This window comes from Glycine soja, chromosome 6, assembly GCF_004193775.1.
Source record: "Glycine soja cultivar W05 chromosome 6, ASM419377v2, whole genome shotgun sequence".
Classification (NCBI taxonomy): domain Eukaryota; kingdom Viridiplantae; phylum Streptophyta; class Magnoliopsida; order Fabales; family Fabaceae; genus Glycine; species Glycine soja.
In genome coordinates this window covers 1,525,843-1,543,389 of record NC_041007.1, presented here as the reverse complement: position 1 = coordinate 1,543,389, position 17,547 = coordinate 1,525,843, and the positions used below count along the sequence as shown (strand labels likewise).

The 17,547-nt window shown below is 29.4% G+C and overlaps 1 protein-coding gene and 1 non-coding gene across 2 annotated transcripts; one reads left to right on the top strand and one right to left on the bottom strand.

Annotated features, from left to right (window-relative positions):
• Positions 1 to 1,847: 1,847 nt before the first annotated feature.
• Positions 1,848 to 3,464, bottom strand: LOC114414556 (ornithine decarboxylase-like). The gene has a single exon (XM_028378851.1). The coding sequence runs from the start codon at positions 3,393 to 3,395 to the stop codon at positions 2,091 to 2,093; it is 1,305 nt and encodes a 434-aa protein (XP_028234652.1). The 5' UTR covers positions 3,396 to 3,464; the 3' UTR covers positions 1,848 to 2,090.
• Positions 3,465 to 13,791: 10,327 nt separating this feature from the next.
• Positions 13,792 to 13,863, top strand: TRNAP-UGG. The gene has a single exon. It is a non-coding gene; the product is annotated as a tRNA-Pro (tRNA).
• The last annotated feature ends 3,684 nt before the right edge of the window (positions 13,864 to 17,547 follow it).

Here is a 17,547-nt window from a genome sequence, read left to right as displayed (position 1 = left end):
AGGTTAAAATATATTTGGGTTCTTGTAAAATTTGAAAAGTATTATTTTCATCATCATAAATTTTTTTGTATTAATTTAGTTCCTATACAAATAAAATATATTTTTTATGATCTTTAATTATAATTTTATTAGAGGATCTGACATGATTAATAAATTTAAATGTATAATTTACAAATAAATTAAATAATTTATGATATCTAAAATTCCTCAAAATAAATTAAATAATTTCTAGCGGTAAAAAATTCCTAAAAAATTTATAATTTTTTGTCACTTCCTAATGAGATTAAGGGGGAAGATGATGCAACATTGGATTGAGTTTTGATGTAACTAAATCCATTAGCCACATAAAGAAATTGTCTAACGAAAATATGATCGAGGACAAAAAAATATGTTTTTATTTTTAAATGAACTAAATTAATATGAAAAATGATCCCATGACAAAATTAATATTTTTAAAATTTTATAAGGACCCAAAACATATTTTATCCTTGTTTAAAACATATGACAAGTAAAAGTACAAGCTTAATGTCTATGTACTATGTACTAATAATGTAAATTATTTTTTTATTTTTGGGTTTTAAACGTAATTTTTAAAACAAAACATGTTTCACAAAAATAAAGTTGAAATGATTTTGAAATCATTTTCAAAATAAATAAAAAAAACTTTGTAAATATGAATTTTAGTTTAAAAACACACCTTTTCTATATTTGATAATGACATTTTTTTGTTATCACCAAAACTACCACCCATAATAGTTATTATCACCACCACCAATACCACCTACAGCGTCATCACTACTACATCATCATGGTCACTACCCATCATTACCACCTCCACATTATTATCACTATTATCATCATCATCATGATCACCATTATAACTGGTTTTTCTCATCATTATTGTCACTAACATCCTCACCACTGTCACAACTTCGTATTACTACTTTTAGACTAATTTTAATATGGTATAAAACTTTTAAAATGAATTTATTTAAAACTAATCTTATTTTAAAAATTTGTTTACATTTTTTAAACTAAAACTAGTTGTTATTTTTAAAAAATTTAAAATTTAAAACTAAAAACCATCACAAAACAAGCTATAAGCTCTTTGTTGTTGGGGTAACTATCTCCCGTTTATTTATTTTTTTAGTTTCTCTTTTTTGGGGTTAGGCTCCTTTCAATAAAAAAGAAAAAAAACTAATAGAAAATATACTTAATTTTTATTAAGTATACTTTTACCATGTATTTGAAAATTTTAGATTATTTTTCATATGCACTTTTATTTGATTCAAATTTCTTTTTTATTTACCAACCTTGGCGGACACAAGTAGTTCAAAATTCAAAACAAATTCTCTCATTCTCCATGAGTGAGTTCGAATTCTTTTGATACTACTTTTTCAATTTTTGGTGGATAACCACCTTTTTTAATTTAAAATATTTAATAAATATATTTAACACTTCTACATAATATATTCATTATCACGTTATGAAAACTTTCAAATTTATGTGGTTTTATCATTCTATTATAATCAATTATTTTTTCTCACATCTACACTCAAATTATGCCCGGACAATGCAATTTAGTGCCACGCTTTTCAATAGAAAATACATGCACGAAGGGATTTGTTTCTTTCTATTTTTTGGTAGTAGTATTTTTTAAAAACAAATTTTTATCTATTATTTTAAAGTTTGAATTAATGTTGATTATTATTTATAAAATTATATAATTATAAAAAAAACATTGTATATAATATCAAAATAATAAATACATATTAAGAAATTATAAATAATTTTAATAAAAAAATACTGCTAATAAAAATAACAGAGTGCGATCAAGCTTATAAAAATAGTACCAACAATAAACAAAATTTTATTTCGAATATCAAAAGGTAGGTGTCTCGAAATTAGAAAACACTAGCATAAATGGAAAGAAAAAGAAAGTACAATCAGAAGAGAGAAACCACGCGGCGTACACGAGCACCCATTCCGCCATTATTGAGTATCCCAAACCAAAAGAGAGATAAGTTAATAATAATAACTAAAGTACATTCAGCAAATACCAAGGTATATCGGTTTGGGACTTGCATTGATTAGAACATGCTGTGTTCCGGGCTGGAATATGCAAGGAACGTGGACTTGGCTGAGGAGCTAAACCCATTGAAGTTAGTCCCCGACGACGTCGTATATGCACCCATGTTCGGGAACACTAGCCAATCGTTCACTTGCAGTCCCGGCAGCTTGTAATCCCTCAGAACCGTATCAATAGAATCGCACGTGGGTCCAAACACGGTGCTAGGGTAAGTCTTCAAATTCAATTCCCTGCTGCATCTAGGATTCTCCGGTTTCGAGGTGCACGCCAGTGGCATGCACGTGACGGTAGCGTAATCAAACACTATGTTATTAAGCGTTCCGTAAATCCCATCGTCAATCCAGTACTCCCTCACGTCCCCCCTCACGCGCTTCCCAATAATTCTCGTCGCCAACGTGAAAGCCGTTTCAGCGAAGTAACGACCCGGTTCGCCAATAACCACGAGCCCTTCCTCGTTCCCGAAGCTGGCCTGAATCGCAGCGTTTATTTTCAATGCCGCGGCTTCAAACGGCGGCCCAGAGGTGAAGCCGCCTCCGATGTCCAGAACGCGCATTCTGGGCAAGCCGAGCCCAGAAGCCATTTCGAATACGTTTTTAGCGGCGGATATGGCTCCGTCGTAGGCTCGCGTGTCGGCTCCGCCGCTACCAATGTGGAAGGACACGCCTGTTACCTTGAGCCCCGCCTCGTGAGCAGCTTGGAGAAGCTCATGGACCTCCTCGGGAAGCGCGCCGTATTTGAGGCCCAAGCTGGTACGCGCTCCACTGTCTTGCGGGGGTTTAATGCGGAGGAGCAACTCGCACGTGGGGTGGCAATTGCGGATTTTCTCGACCTCGTCGAGGGAGTCGTAGGTTGTGACGTTGACACCTACGGAGGCGGCGTATCTGATGTGGGACTCGGATTTGCATGGGTTTGCGTAGATGATTCTGTCCGGTGAGACTCCGAGGGACAAGACAGATTCGATCTCGGCTTTGCTGGCGCAGTCGAAGCTGGAGCCGAGTGCAGCGAGCGCGCCGATGAGGGAGAGGTTTGGGTTGCACTTGACGGCGTAGAAGGGCTGGACCGTGGGGAGCTTGCAGGCCCATTTGTCCATGAGGCCCATTACGACGCCCAAATCGAGGACGCTGAATGGAGAGTCGATGTCTGGTTTGTCAGCTATGATTGCTTGAATGAAATCAGTGAGGGCATTTGCTTCTGCTGATAGTGCAGTTACTCGCTTGCCCTTGACGCCTGAGGCACTGAAAATGGGCTTCAGGCTCAAGGGTTCTGCGCCCTTGGCTTCGAATGCCTCCGCAACTAGTGAAGGCATTTTTAATTGGTAAATGAGAGTAAGTAAGTAAGTAAGTAGTGAGGAGTGTGAAGCTTAATTGACTTGGATTATGAGCGTATATATACACATACAGCTAGAGAGAGAACTAGGCACGGCCTTTGTTGCATCATTCAATCATACATTATTATATTTACAGGAATGTGATTCATGCATACCCTATGAATCATGAATAAAATATGACCTTCCTAGGTATTCCAGCGCGACGAATCCAGGAGCATTTGAAAGGATATTCAGATCTAATCAATCCCTCGTTTTACTTTTATAAATAAAAAAGGAAATTAATTGCGGGGAGGTTGATACACTTGGTAGTAGTAGAAAGGAAGGACTTCTTTTTGTCATTTTTATTACTTTACTTAGTTTGGATTTTTATTTATTATGAAACCTGTGTTAAACCATGCGAGTTTGCCAGATTTATATAAAATTTGTTAAGAGCAAAAGTGAATTTGCCATGCAAGCTGATATAGTTCCCAATTGTTTATTCGGTAATTAATGCTCCCATGAGAATAATAATAAACATAATTAATGTGATTTGACATCTTTTATTTATGTTCACTGAACCAACTCAAAAAGTTTATTATCACAAATATGATTATAAGATTGTAATTCACTCCAAATATTGTATCATTCTACAAATTCAATTACCTCACTTAATGGTTACAAAAAATGATAATATTTTCACACAAATACATTTTTCTCTCAACAAAATAACTTTGTTTCTCAATCTTCCTTTTCACACATTCTTTTTTCATGTATTTTGTTTCTCCACTAAATCTATTTTTTATTTATAGTAAAGATTGTCACCAACTATAATAAATAAGTTCTTTTAAAAGTTGAAATAAAAATAACTTTTAATATATCCATTCAACTAAGGTTACTCTAGTAGTATGTAATCTTCCACATTATATTTAAGTCATCTAAACCTTAATAATAAATCTAATTCTCAACATGCATACACATTATCTTTTTGTTTGGAACTCTATACCAACTTTCCATCAATCTTATCTCTTAATTCACATTTTTATTTGAGCCTTAGAATCTTTCCAAGTACTGCAACCAAGTTACCCATAGAGAACCACCATAAGCCACCATTGAGGTTGTTGGAATCTTTCTCCTTAAGACCACCACAAAACATTTTTAAGAATTGTAATTTATAACTTCAATTTTTAATACGTAAGATAAAGGAAGAAATAATTTCTTATTTTAAAAATAAAAATACTTTTAAAAAATCTTTTAACTGAAATCTAAACATCCATACAGTAGTAGTTGGTTGAGGACGCTTATAAGTACTCTTTTTGGTCCAGAAGTCAGTCACTTCGGTGTGCAGTAGTTCGGTGGGTGCATTTCATACACAAATGAGGACAGAACTAGACTACTGCCTGAGTTTAGTTCACGTTCAGTACAAGAATATTGTCACATTTATTGTTTAATAAAAACACAATTTTTGAATAACTAATTAATAACCTAAAAGTAGGAATTTCGTTTAATTAAGATGAAAACTACTTAATTTTTTTTTATGTGTGTGAATACTACGTAAAACTATTGTCCTGTGATTTCTGTCAATATATATATATATATATATATATATATATATATATATATATTGTTTCTTATTTTATTTTTTAATTTACTATTCTCAATAAATAGAATGTAAGTTAGCAATATTTAAAAACGAATGGAAAGAACTGAAAAAACTTGCAGTGGAAAACACAAGTTAAAATAACATATCACATAGCACGTGGTGAATAAAGTATTAGGATGCTCGGTCATTTAATTAGTGGCGTTTTAAATTAATTTTAAATGAATTTTATTTTTTATTTAGTGAAATTTATTTAAATTTATATATTTTAATTTACATAAAATTAACTCAATAATAAAATATATGTTAAAAATAAATTTGATAAAAATATGTTACCAATATCCTTCATATTTCTTTGTTTAAATATAAATAATTTGATATGATTATTACTTTCTTTTTTTATTAATAGATGAAACTTCCATTTAATAATTACAATTCCTGTTGTCACATTTGTTTTATATAGCCACATTTTAGTTTAACATATGATATCTTATCGATCTATCCCTTTTACTTTTGTTTAATTTAATTCTCTTTTCTCCTTTGACCATTAATTACTTAACTAATCCCTATATAATAGTCTTAAAGCAAATAAATTGGTCCGTTTGGTAGTTTCCGTAGGAAAGAAATAAGATGGTTTTAATAAAGAAAAACAGGAAAGAAATTAGTATTTTAACTTGTGAATAAATATTTTTTTTATATAATTGAAGTTTATAATAAACAAATATTTTTTAATATATAAATTATTATAATTAATTTCATAATAAATAAGTATCTTTTAACATATAAATTATAATTTAGATTTATGATAATTAATTTATAGTGTGACACAATGTTATTGTTAATTATTGATATTTATTTTAAATAGATTGAAATACATAAGGAATTAAGAAGATTTTTTAAAAATACTCTCGTACGATATATAGCTATTTTAAATTATATAGAGAAGGTAGAGGATAAAAATAGATAAATAAATGAACAAAAGTATATGAGAAATAGTAAAAATAACTAATGAATTTCCGACTTTTTTTTTCTCTACCAAATTTCTTTTTTTTTTTCTGTCTTTCTTTCCACTCTCTTTCCTTTACGCTAAAAAAAATTAAAACAATAAAATTTATAATAGCATATTACAAAGAACGTGGTGATTATGGTGAATATATATATAGCAGTGGGCTGTGGCACATGTTGTCAGACTATTATTTCGAAAATATAATAACAATTAGAGATTACAAAACAAACAACCACCAGTGCACCGTCCCCAAACACGAAATTTTGGAGATTTTGTGAAATTATGCGTATCTTTTTATTCTCTTTCATGTATTTTGTATAATATTTTAATATTTATAATTTTTTTATACAGTGAGATTTAGCAGTTTATCATAATTCAAATATGCTACTCAATCAATCGACTTAAAAACTTTTTTTATATTAAAAAGTTTTGCTTAATTGTAAATTTTGTCGCAAAGTGTGACTTTGTTGTAAATTTTGCTCTCACATATTTTCTTTTCTGAAATTTTCACTAAAGTTTCAAAAGGTGGTGAATTTTAACATTCTTTCAATTGTCCGCTAAATTCGTTTAATTTTTTCTTTCAAATTTTGCCCACAAAAGTTTCATAACAAAATTGTATATTTTGCTCTCATATTTTTATGCTAATATTTTCCCCTGTATTTTTATGGTCAACTAACAAATTTAACACACTTCATAAAAAAAAACTAACAAATTTAACAGACAATTAAGGAATAATTAAAATTTGCGACGTACATTTCAAAATTTTGGAGATAAAAATTACAACATTAAGAAATAGATCCATGCCTCTAAATAAATTATTTAGTGTGTTTGAATAACTGTTAAACTCATGTTCAACGAACATTTTATGTTTTTTGAAACAAGAACGCAAAAGCAAGGGAGGGAAAATGTCAGTGTTGCATTCATTTGAACGAAAATACAAACAAGCATTTAATCATGGTCATCAAAGATTATGTGTGGATTGTGGAAATTAATTCTCTTCTTGCTAACCAATTTTTGAATAAAGGGTCCTTCCCAAATCATGATTGAAGAAACCTTGTGCACACAATGTTTATACTGTAACCTAAATTAAGAGTTTTATATCCTATCAGTCTAAATAATTTTATACAATTGCCCTATTAAAGTTGTTCTAAAATTAATTTTTTAAGTAATAATTTATAATTAGATGAATTAGATTCTTAAATAATGACACAAGTATAATTTAACCTATTAAATTAAAACTTTTAGCTGCGTGCACATGAAGATTTCAATGTATGTTTGAGTGGGTATTTAAAAAATTGATTTCAAATAAAATAAATTTTGTTTAAATTACTTTTAAAGTGGAGTATTTTATGTTTATATGATCTTATCATAAAATAAATTAATAATAAATCTCGATATAAATTTTTCATCTAACACAAAAATATCTTAAAACAACTTTATCTCAAAATCATTTTTTCAACCTCAAATCAAACATATAAATATTTACATAAAAAATTGTATTGACACACCTATTTACCTGCGCCACACGGAGTTATATGGATTTTTTTCTTCTCTCGTGATAATTAGGCGGCGAACCCAACTTGTGTTACAAAATAGAAAGGAATAAAATATTCCTTTTGATTATTTGGATATTGGACTTCATTTGAGTCCGGAGAAACCGTCAAAGTATATGTTACAGCATGAAACATATTCCGGTCCAGATATTGACATAATTATTTCTGTTGTATAATGTTTTTCTCATTTTTATAGTAATAAATGATTGACAGATAAAATACTCTTATACTTCGTTTGATTTGATTAGTCTAACATAATGTGACATAATCACCAAATAATCTTGCTTGCCCTTTAAAAATGTTCCAATATCTATTGAGTCATTGAGAAAAGTTAATTTCTTAAAATGAATTGCTGAGAGATATACTGGGTTAAAAAAAACTTCAATTTGATAAGTCTTAAACCAAAATCCATTTCCTTTAATTTGAAAAGAAAACTGCATTAGAAATACCATTAACAAAGATTAAAAATGCTACCATACTCTTAATTATAAGAATTATCAAAATAAAAATACTTGTTATTTTTTAAATATACTATTTTCTTTTCTTCAATTCTTTCTTTCTCATTACTTTTTTCCTCACTCAATTTTTTTTAAAAAAAAACTTCCTTTCACAAACTAAACAAAGCAATAATCTAATCTTTGCAGCATCCAAAAGAGGCTGTGGCGTGGTGACACCGAAGTTGGTCTGGAACGGGACATTGTTTGGTGAGAGGCAGATGCTTCTGTCTCCTTTTGATAATACTATATAATATCCTTATTTAAAATAACAGCTCAGGATGCGATTTTGAGGGAATATACATCAATTATTCAATGGGCACCAGGTATATGCCTTCTGCTACGTTGACTATTTGACTTTAAGCATTGAAGCCTACTTATTTACAAATTACAATGTGATTTGGAGTGAATATTCATCAATGGACAGCTATTTCCCTCTCCCCATGCTTTTCATCACTGACTTTGAAGCCTACTACTTACTGCCTCAACTACTCTCCGCTTTTTTAAAAATTAAGTAACATTCAAACAAAATACGTATTTTTTGCAGGTTTGAGTTATTTGTCACGTCTATCAGCAATTCCTGCAAACGGTTCAATATGAACTAAACATTCTTAATAATAATATAACAATTAAGTTAATTTATGAGAATTATATCTAACATAAAAAACTAGTCTCTCAAAATATAATAAACTAAAGTATATGAATCTCTACTAAAAATATTTATTTATATTTAATATCCACTTATATTTCAAACAAAATTACTTAGTGTAGAAAAAAAAAGCAGAATCACTTTCGAAAGAAAATTCATATATTAGCGAAGAACAAAAAAATATCAACAGATTTTAAATATTACAAATTACTTAACCTAACTAGTAAATCGAACCTAGTGAGATATTATTTCTAAATACATCCTCCTCCTTCTTTTTATTTTTTTCAAAAAAAAAACAATAGAGGCTAAATAACTTCTGCCACCATATCTGATACCATGATACGATATTTGCACCGTTTGAGTATTTTATTATGTTTTATTTATTTATTTAAAGTTCTAGATCACTCTATTTTATACTATATTAATTTTGAAAAGCTAATACTAGTTTATTAATATTTTTTGGTAACGCACTAGTTTATTACTTAAAGTCTTTAACAGTTCGCTAGCTGGCAAAAAGACAAAAGATTACGTTTAAGATTGCGAATCAGTTTGCAATGATCAAACCGACATTTACACATATCAAAGTATAAAATAGATGGCCAAAATATAATTTTTGGTTTATATTTTTCTAAATGCGTCATTTTTTTAATTAAGATATTTTAGTTTTTATTTTTTAAAAAATTGTGATTTAAACTTTTTTATTTTTAAATTGAGATATATCGTCTCTTTTTTTTTAAAAAAAATATGATTTTAATTCTCTTGGTTAATATTACACTTATTAACTTTATAATTTTTTAATTTTTTTAATAAATTAAACTTGTCAGTAATTAAATAATTTTAAAAAATATTTAATAATAAGTAAACATGTGTCGGACAATATTTACCAGATATACATATTAATATTTAAAATTGATCATAAAAATTAAAATTGTGAATTTTTAAAAAATAAGGAATAAATTTTTCAATTAAAAAATAGAGGACTAAAATCCTAAATTTTTTAAAAGTGAGAAAAAAATATCTCAATTAACAAACAAGAAGATTAAAAACACTAAAAAATATAGGAGGATGAAATTATATTTTAGTCAAAATAAAAAAAATGAAATGAGCATGCTAGAAAAAATGAAAGAACATAAATATTATGTTTTCTTATGATAACATGTCATTAGTGTGTGAAATGTTCACTATCTGAATATTTATTAATTTTATTTATAACCAACTTTTGTTATAAAACTTGATTAATCGTACTTCAACGAAATCTCTCCTTTCAACCTTAATTTAACGATATCGTTCTTTTAACGTCTTCCTATCCTTTATCACTCTGCTTGTTTTAATGAGAAATAGTTTCACATATAAGTTCATATTCCAATCACGAACCTTTACATTAAATTGAGAAATCTCACATTTAGATGTGCACTTAGCCTCTTAGGCTCTTACCATGTTGAGGGGTACCTCGGTGAATATTCATTTTTATGCACTCCCCTAGCCTTCACAATCCCCTAGCTGTAACCTGTTCAAGGATCTTTTAAGTATGGACGAAAAGAAATAGTATTGTAGAAGCTTCAATAATTCTTTTTAATGCAACACAAAAATTGTCAAGATTCCCCTCAACATACCGTCTTGGTCACACGCGGCAGAAATTCTAGAATTTCTGAGAATTTGGGTCTCAAAGATGAATCTTGGTGCCAGCACCAGTGAAGCAATTCCACTAACTTTGGATGAGTATGCCTTGAAATTTTAGGCCTTAAACCCTGCAATTCATATCCACAAACATATCCAATTTCACAATATTTTGTGGCTTGGTAGCTTGAGCTACTATAGAGCTTTGAAGTTAGTAATATTTCTTGCACATGATCCTATGAAATGGGGACAAATGCTCATAAGGAAGCTGTCATTCGGTCATAAAAACAGAGATAAAAAAGATGTGAATTCTGAGCAACCAAAATAATGCTGAACAAAAACAAATGTCTAAAGCATACTTGCTAACTTTAATTTTCCATTTCTGTTCAAGACATTGTTACTCACTTTTTATTCTTCCCTATATCAAAGTTTATACATTATCAATTCACCATATATGATTTAATGTGGTCAACATTGTCTAGAAAGTTTTGCTTAGTACTTCAGTTGCGGGAAATAATCCAGCTAAAAGGATTGATAATGTACCATCTTTGATATAGGGAAGAAGTACTAAGCAAAATGATAGAGTCCATGTTAATGGTCACTTTATTAAGAAGGACAAAAGTCTTGGTTCTATAGATGTCAAGCAAGAGAAAGCCAAAGAGGGGAAAAAGTCACAATGCATTACCTTTTCCGTGAGCATTTCCCAAAGAACAATGCCAAAGCTAAAGACATCGGCTTTCTGATCATATGGTTTATGTTCAATAACCTTCCATATGTCAAGGAATCACGAGTCAAATTATAATAAATACAATGAGCAACAAAAAGGCAACACATATCAATTTTTTAAACTGTCTTACATAACCAATTAAAGCATCTATAGGAAAAAACCATAGTTTTGGTTTCAGCCAACAGCAGAGAAGGTAATTTGAGAGCAATAGCCTACCATTGTCTTCTTTTATTGGAGATTGTTACAACATTTTTCTTTTGGATGGGAGTTTTACAAATTGGGGGACAAAATTATTATTTATTGATATTTGATAAATTAGTGATAAGAAGGAATTTAATTGAAGTTTAATGTTCATTTATTATTAATGGAAATATTTTTATGCTACCAATCAATTAAAAATTATCTTAGGAGTAATTTTTAAAATAATTATCATTATAAAAGTTAAGATTTTCAGTATACATTATATTTTTTGTCATTTTAGAATATCAATTAGATATTTTTAGTATACATGATATCCTTGATAATTTTTGGTAAAGTGAGAAACAAAAATATATAAATAAGAAAGAATCGAACTAATATAAAAACCAAAGATATATTAAGAAAATAATTTTTTTTTAAAATTTAAAACATTAATTATATTAGTTAATTCTTTACCAAAACATTAAACGTAAAATAAAATAGAATGAAGGAAGTTATATATATATATATATATATATATATATATATATATTTCTTAAGATCATTCATAAAATAAAGTTAAAGTCATAAGAATAACTCTCAAGATATAAACATTATCAAAAGTAACTTTTATCTTTTATAACAAAATCTTCTTTGTACTATAATTAAAAAATTAATTAAACTCATATGAGTAAATTTAAGAAAATTAAAATCAATTATCTTGCATCTTATTGTGGAAGTTTTATATTATTGGATGATACCATAAAATATTTTATACTATTAATATGTTAATTTATTTATCTATTTTATAATAATAAATAATATTTTTCGTATAAACTAATAATCATATGATACATAAATAATTTAATATTTTAAATTGATTAAAATATCTTAAAATCAGGAATAACACCATTTATTCTCATTAGGTAATTATTAAATATATATTTAATTTAATAAATATATTTTTTATTATGCAAGTGTCATGATTATTGATTGAAATTATAAATAACATAATAATTCTCTGAATTATCTAATAATTTATTAGAAAGATGACATCATGGAACGTAATATTTAGCGAGCCACGTTCAAGCAAAAACAAAATATTATAGCAAGAACATTTTTTTTCTTATGATTATTAGAATTAGAATATCCAGAATTTATCCTCCGACTCAAGCCAGTTCATGTGTTAGCAATGTTTCAGCCGTCCATCTGTCACCTGCACTGCCGACCTGGCAAATGCAAGATCAATCTTCTACTTTTACCAATTAGTTAATTAGCAGGAATAATACCCGCACTTCTACAAATTTATTCACTGGAAATTGGCGTCGAGAAGTTTTGTTTTTCTTACTCGATATCTTGTTAATTCAAATTGTGCAGAGAAAAACATTTCCGAATAATAAAATACATTAAAGAACTCTAAGTTCAAATATTTAAAACTACAAGTTAATCCAATATATTTTTACGAAGTATATAATAATATTATTTGCATTGATTTATGCACTGATGATAGTCTCTATCTAGCCTTGTTTTTATTACACAAATATAAGGGTCGTATTAAGCAAGAATTTGTTTCGGCATAATTTTTTTTTAAAGGAATATAAATTTGAGTCATATAAATTATATATGGATGCTTAAAAAATAAAAATTCATTAAAAATCATAGAATCGCTTAAAAATGAATTTTTATCTTTTGAGTATGACTTCATAGTCTATATTTATAATTCCAATAATCATGTTTTTCACCATGAAGAGAGTATTTATATATATAAGAAAATTTTAAATTTTCGTTTTATCCAAAAAAAAAAAAAGCGCACACAAATACCATAATATGTATATTTTCGCGTGTGTTTTATAAAGTTGCAACAATGACTTCAATACATTACTATAATTTTCAAAACAAAGAGAAGTTAGTATATCAGTTTCCAATATATTTAACCCAATTCTTGTCCTTCAACTGAATTGTATACCTGAATATTGAATTTATTTGAGATGTACGAATAGTATATATACTTCTCAATTTATTAGACACAATTATGTTAAAGTCGGATAAAATGTTATATGAAAGTATTAAACACACACATATATATAACTCAAATTTAAGATCAATGCTTAAGTTACAATAATCTCATGCCATTTAATTCATACATTCAATAGTCTTATTTTTTTTTTCAATCCCTTATGTTTGTTTTATAATCAGGATTTTAGGTCACCCACATTAACATATAAAAAAATAAGTTAGAGATATTCAACATTTAAAATAAAAGAAGGAACAAAATAAAAGTTATGAGGTCTGTCATCAATTGACTGAGCATAATTTGCTAAAGCATCGGCGACCTGATTTGCTTCCCGGAGCACAAGGTTTCATCAATTTTTATTCTATCTTTAGGAAATTTTAAAGAATAAAAAGAATACATTATTAGCTTATTTTTACACAGGCCAGAATGCAAAGCCCAAACCAAAGCAATTGAAAACAGGGCATTTGGTCTAAAGAAAGCCCAACCCAAATACTAAGAAAGCGGAAAGGGTGCTTATCTATTAAATATCATTTATCTATCTTTAATATTTATTAATATCAGAGGGCATTTGGTCTAGTGGTATGATTCTCGCTTTGGGTGCGAGAGGTCCCGAGTTCGATTCTCGGAATGCCCCTCCCTCTACTTTTTTTGTTTTTACGGTTTCCAACTTTCAATGCACAAACATTCAACGATCATAATTCTTTTGTGTTTCACGTTAATGCATTATATTTCACAGCACAAAGATGAGACATTTACAAACATCATTCTACATTTACAAACAGTTTTCAACCACAGAAAGTTTCAGACAAGAAAAGCAGACAAAAAAAATTTAACCAATGAGTTTACTCTAAAAACACCATAACATTTTCAATACCTTAAAACCCTGATAACGATTGATTGATTGCTAAGTATCTGCTTAATACCCGTCAGAATACTTTCTTCACTAATCATAACACAATTCGCAATCAAATTCAGAACAAATTCAGCAAGTAGTCAAATACAGTTCAAGCTCACAGTAAATATAGGTTACTGTATATAGCTTTGGTACAGTGCGATCTTGCTCTTCAATCCGGATCCCTCGTGGCTTGCCCATAAGAAGAAAATAGTCACGACTTTGAACACCAAAAGTGCAGGAGGTGATTCTAGTCTTTCATGTCTCGTTCTTTCTTATTGAAAAAGAAACTAACTTCACTTCACACCTTTACATTCGTAGTTCATAGTTCTATGCTTCCATAGCATAATAAGGCAAGCTGGTCTTCATGATCACATGCATTTAAAATTCAGTAAACTGAAACGAACAGAACTTGCAAATTGAAAGAATGAAATCAACAGGGATTTGGCGAAACCCAAATTGATAGCGGCCAGCCAAGCCGAGAACAGGAATTATGATCAAAACACGGCAACGGTTCAATGCTCTTATCCCGTAAACTAAATACGCCCAAATCATGCTTCCCACACGCATCATCTTCATTGGACTCCGAATAATCGTCGGTGAAATAGATGCAATCCGAAGAACACGCATCGAATTCAGACGCACAGAACGAAAGCGACGAATTCCCCCCAACAAAAAACAGTCGCTCGCCCAAAGTCTCGACTCTCTGACACGTCAGAAACCCCCAATTCATCTTGAAAACCTCAAACCCCACCGTCCTATACACCAAATTCGACTCCTCCCATGCGTGATCGGAGAGGTCGAAGAAGACGCGGCGAGAGAGCATGAGCCATGGAGAGGGGTTTTGGGAACGTAATCGGAGGTAATCGCCGTAGATGGTTAAGGTTTTCGATATTGATTCCAGTAGTTCTGGGGGTAGTTCGCCCCATTCTTCTTCTTCGTCTTCACGTTTTGTTTCGTGTGCCCAATATTGGTGGTGGTGGTAAACGTCCCTTTATAATGTTGATTTATATTTTTTAGTTATAAGGATAAAACCAGTCTTTGGGCCTTCATTTATTACAAACTGCTTGGCCCAACAGCACCATTTGTAAGTAGAAATTAAGGAACCTGTTTGGGCCGAGTTATTGTATCTATGGCCCAAACAAGAAAAGTAGAAAATGAGGAACCTGATAGCATCTTATTTGAGGATTCGGAAAAATTGGGAGAGAGCTGCTCCAATGGGACGCCAATGTTTTATAATCATGAAGAATTGTGGATTCCTCTGCATTTGAGTTCTTCAAATTAAGTGGAATCTTGCAAGTCCCTAGCTCCCAGTGTAGGTAATATTGCACTTTTAGGTTGGGCTCTTAAGCTGCTTTGATATTCGACCAATTAATCAACCGAACCTGCATATTTAATAGCCTTTTTTTTAAGCATATTTAATAGCCTATTGAGTACTTTAGAACAATTTCCATTGTATTAACCTTCTGTGTCCTAAAAGTAAAAATAAAAAACTCGATGCAGCAAAGAGAAACGATAAAAGATAAGCATCCTCTCTTTCCCTTTTTGTTTGTGTCATCCCCATTATATTAGTTGGCGAAGTAGAAATTTAGTCCCCACCGTTGCACCAGCCCTTAAAAATGCCTTTCAATAAAGGAAACAAAAGAAGAATAAAAGTTGACGCTTACCCTGCATAGCGGCCAGGGAGCAAAGCGCATGTACCTTTTTGAAAGGTTAAACTCAAAGTGTGGACAGGAAAGTTGTTTTTTCTGTATCTCCTCAAGTCAATTTCAAAAAATTAAATAACTTTTCTGTCTTCTTTTCTCTCTTCTTCATATCTCATTCTTATTATAAAAAATAATTTCACTTGCGTAATTCTTTTATGTTCACTATAACTATACATTTTTTTTTACAGCACTATAACTATACACTTCGAAAGAGTCTAAAATAAACTATAATATTAAAGGTATTTTAATACTTTTCTCTTATTAAAAATAGACTTTTATTTCAGTAATTCATAATGGAGTACTCACATTTAAGGTCATTTTGTTTTGCATGCATTATCAATAAACTTTAATTTTAATTAATAATCAGCATAAAAAATACTTTTAATATTACACTTCCCTTTTTGTTAAAAGAAGAATCCAAACTTGAACGGAGAAGAGAATCGGTAGGTGATTGTTTATGACTCACCTCAAAAGACTAGTAGGTGCTGGTTGTAGCAAGCTAGCTACTATTCTGCTTCACCTTTTTTTATTTATTTTTCTTCATATCTAACATATTTTCATGTTTGGTTCTTTTTTTATTTGGAAGACACTGAGTTAGTTCAAATTTTCAATGATAATACCATTTTTTAAGTCTTTCCGGTCAAAGTACCAAAGATCTATCATCTATGTTTCCTCTGTTTTTCACTTTACACAGCTTTTGGCATACTTTCACGATTTGTTGGGTGGTTGCATTAGGGTGCTCACCAATAAGTATGTGTTTGGAAACAAATAAATCCAATGCCAATAAATTTTCAAATAAAAGTTATAAGAAACTTTCTCTGATCTTAAATATAAAAAAAAATATGATACACTAATTAAAAAATTTAGTTAATTATATTTAATTGCATCAATTTTAATTAATTTTGTTAAATTTACTTTTCATTAAAACTTGATATTGGTAAAAAAAAGTCATTAAAATTAATACATCAGTTAAATGAAAGATATTTTAAAAATAATAACATTAAATAATATAAAATTCTTTAAAATTTTATTATATTTAAGACCATATGTATTTTTTGTATTTAAGACCAACAAAAATAATTACTTTAAATTTTTTTACAGTGGAACACGTAATTTTTTCATTAACGTTAATCCAAACACATCGTAAGTTACACATCCAATTAAGCAATAAGCACGGTTAAAGCTTACACTCTGTTTGTACAAGAATGGAAAGAAGAAAAAAAAAACGAAAATAGTACAGTTATAAGTAGAGTAAAAAGAACGTGTTACAAGAGTGAGAGAAAAATCTACTTTTTTGGTTAGGGTAAAAAAAATGAACAAAAATAATATTTGAATTCTGATTAATTTTAAAATATAAAATAAATCATATTAAAAAGAGAATATTTATTTTATGTGCTTATGGTCCTCAACAAAAAAAATTAATTATCGTTTCTAATAGACTTATTTTGTACCGATGTCATAATCAATAAAAAAATATATTACATTCTTCTCCTCATATCCTTTTTATGTTTTAGCTTTTTAATTTTTTCAAAACAATTTATGTTTTATAATTTTAAAGCCTAATTAATTGGTTATTCTCAAATATCCTCTTATTTAATACTGACTGCCACTAATGTACTAATGGTGTAGGTATGAAAAATTAAGATATTAGGATAAGGATATTTTAATCTAAATGCATCAATTTTTAATTCTATTAAATGTTTCTTAATATTATGTAATA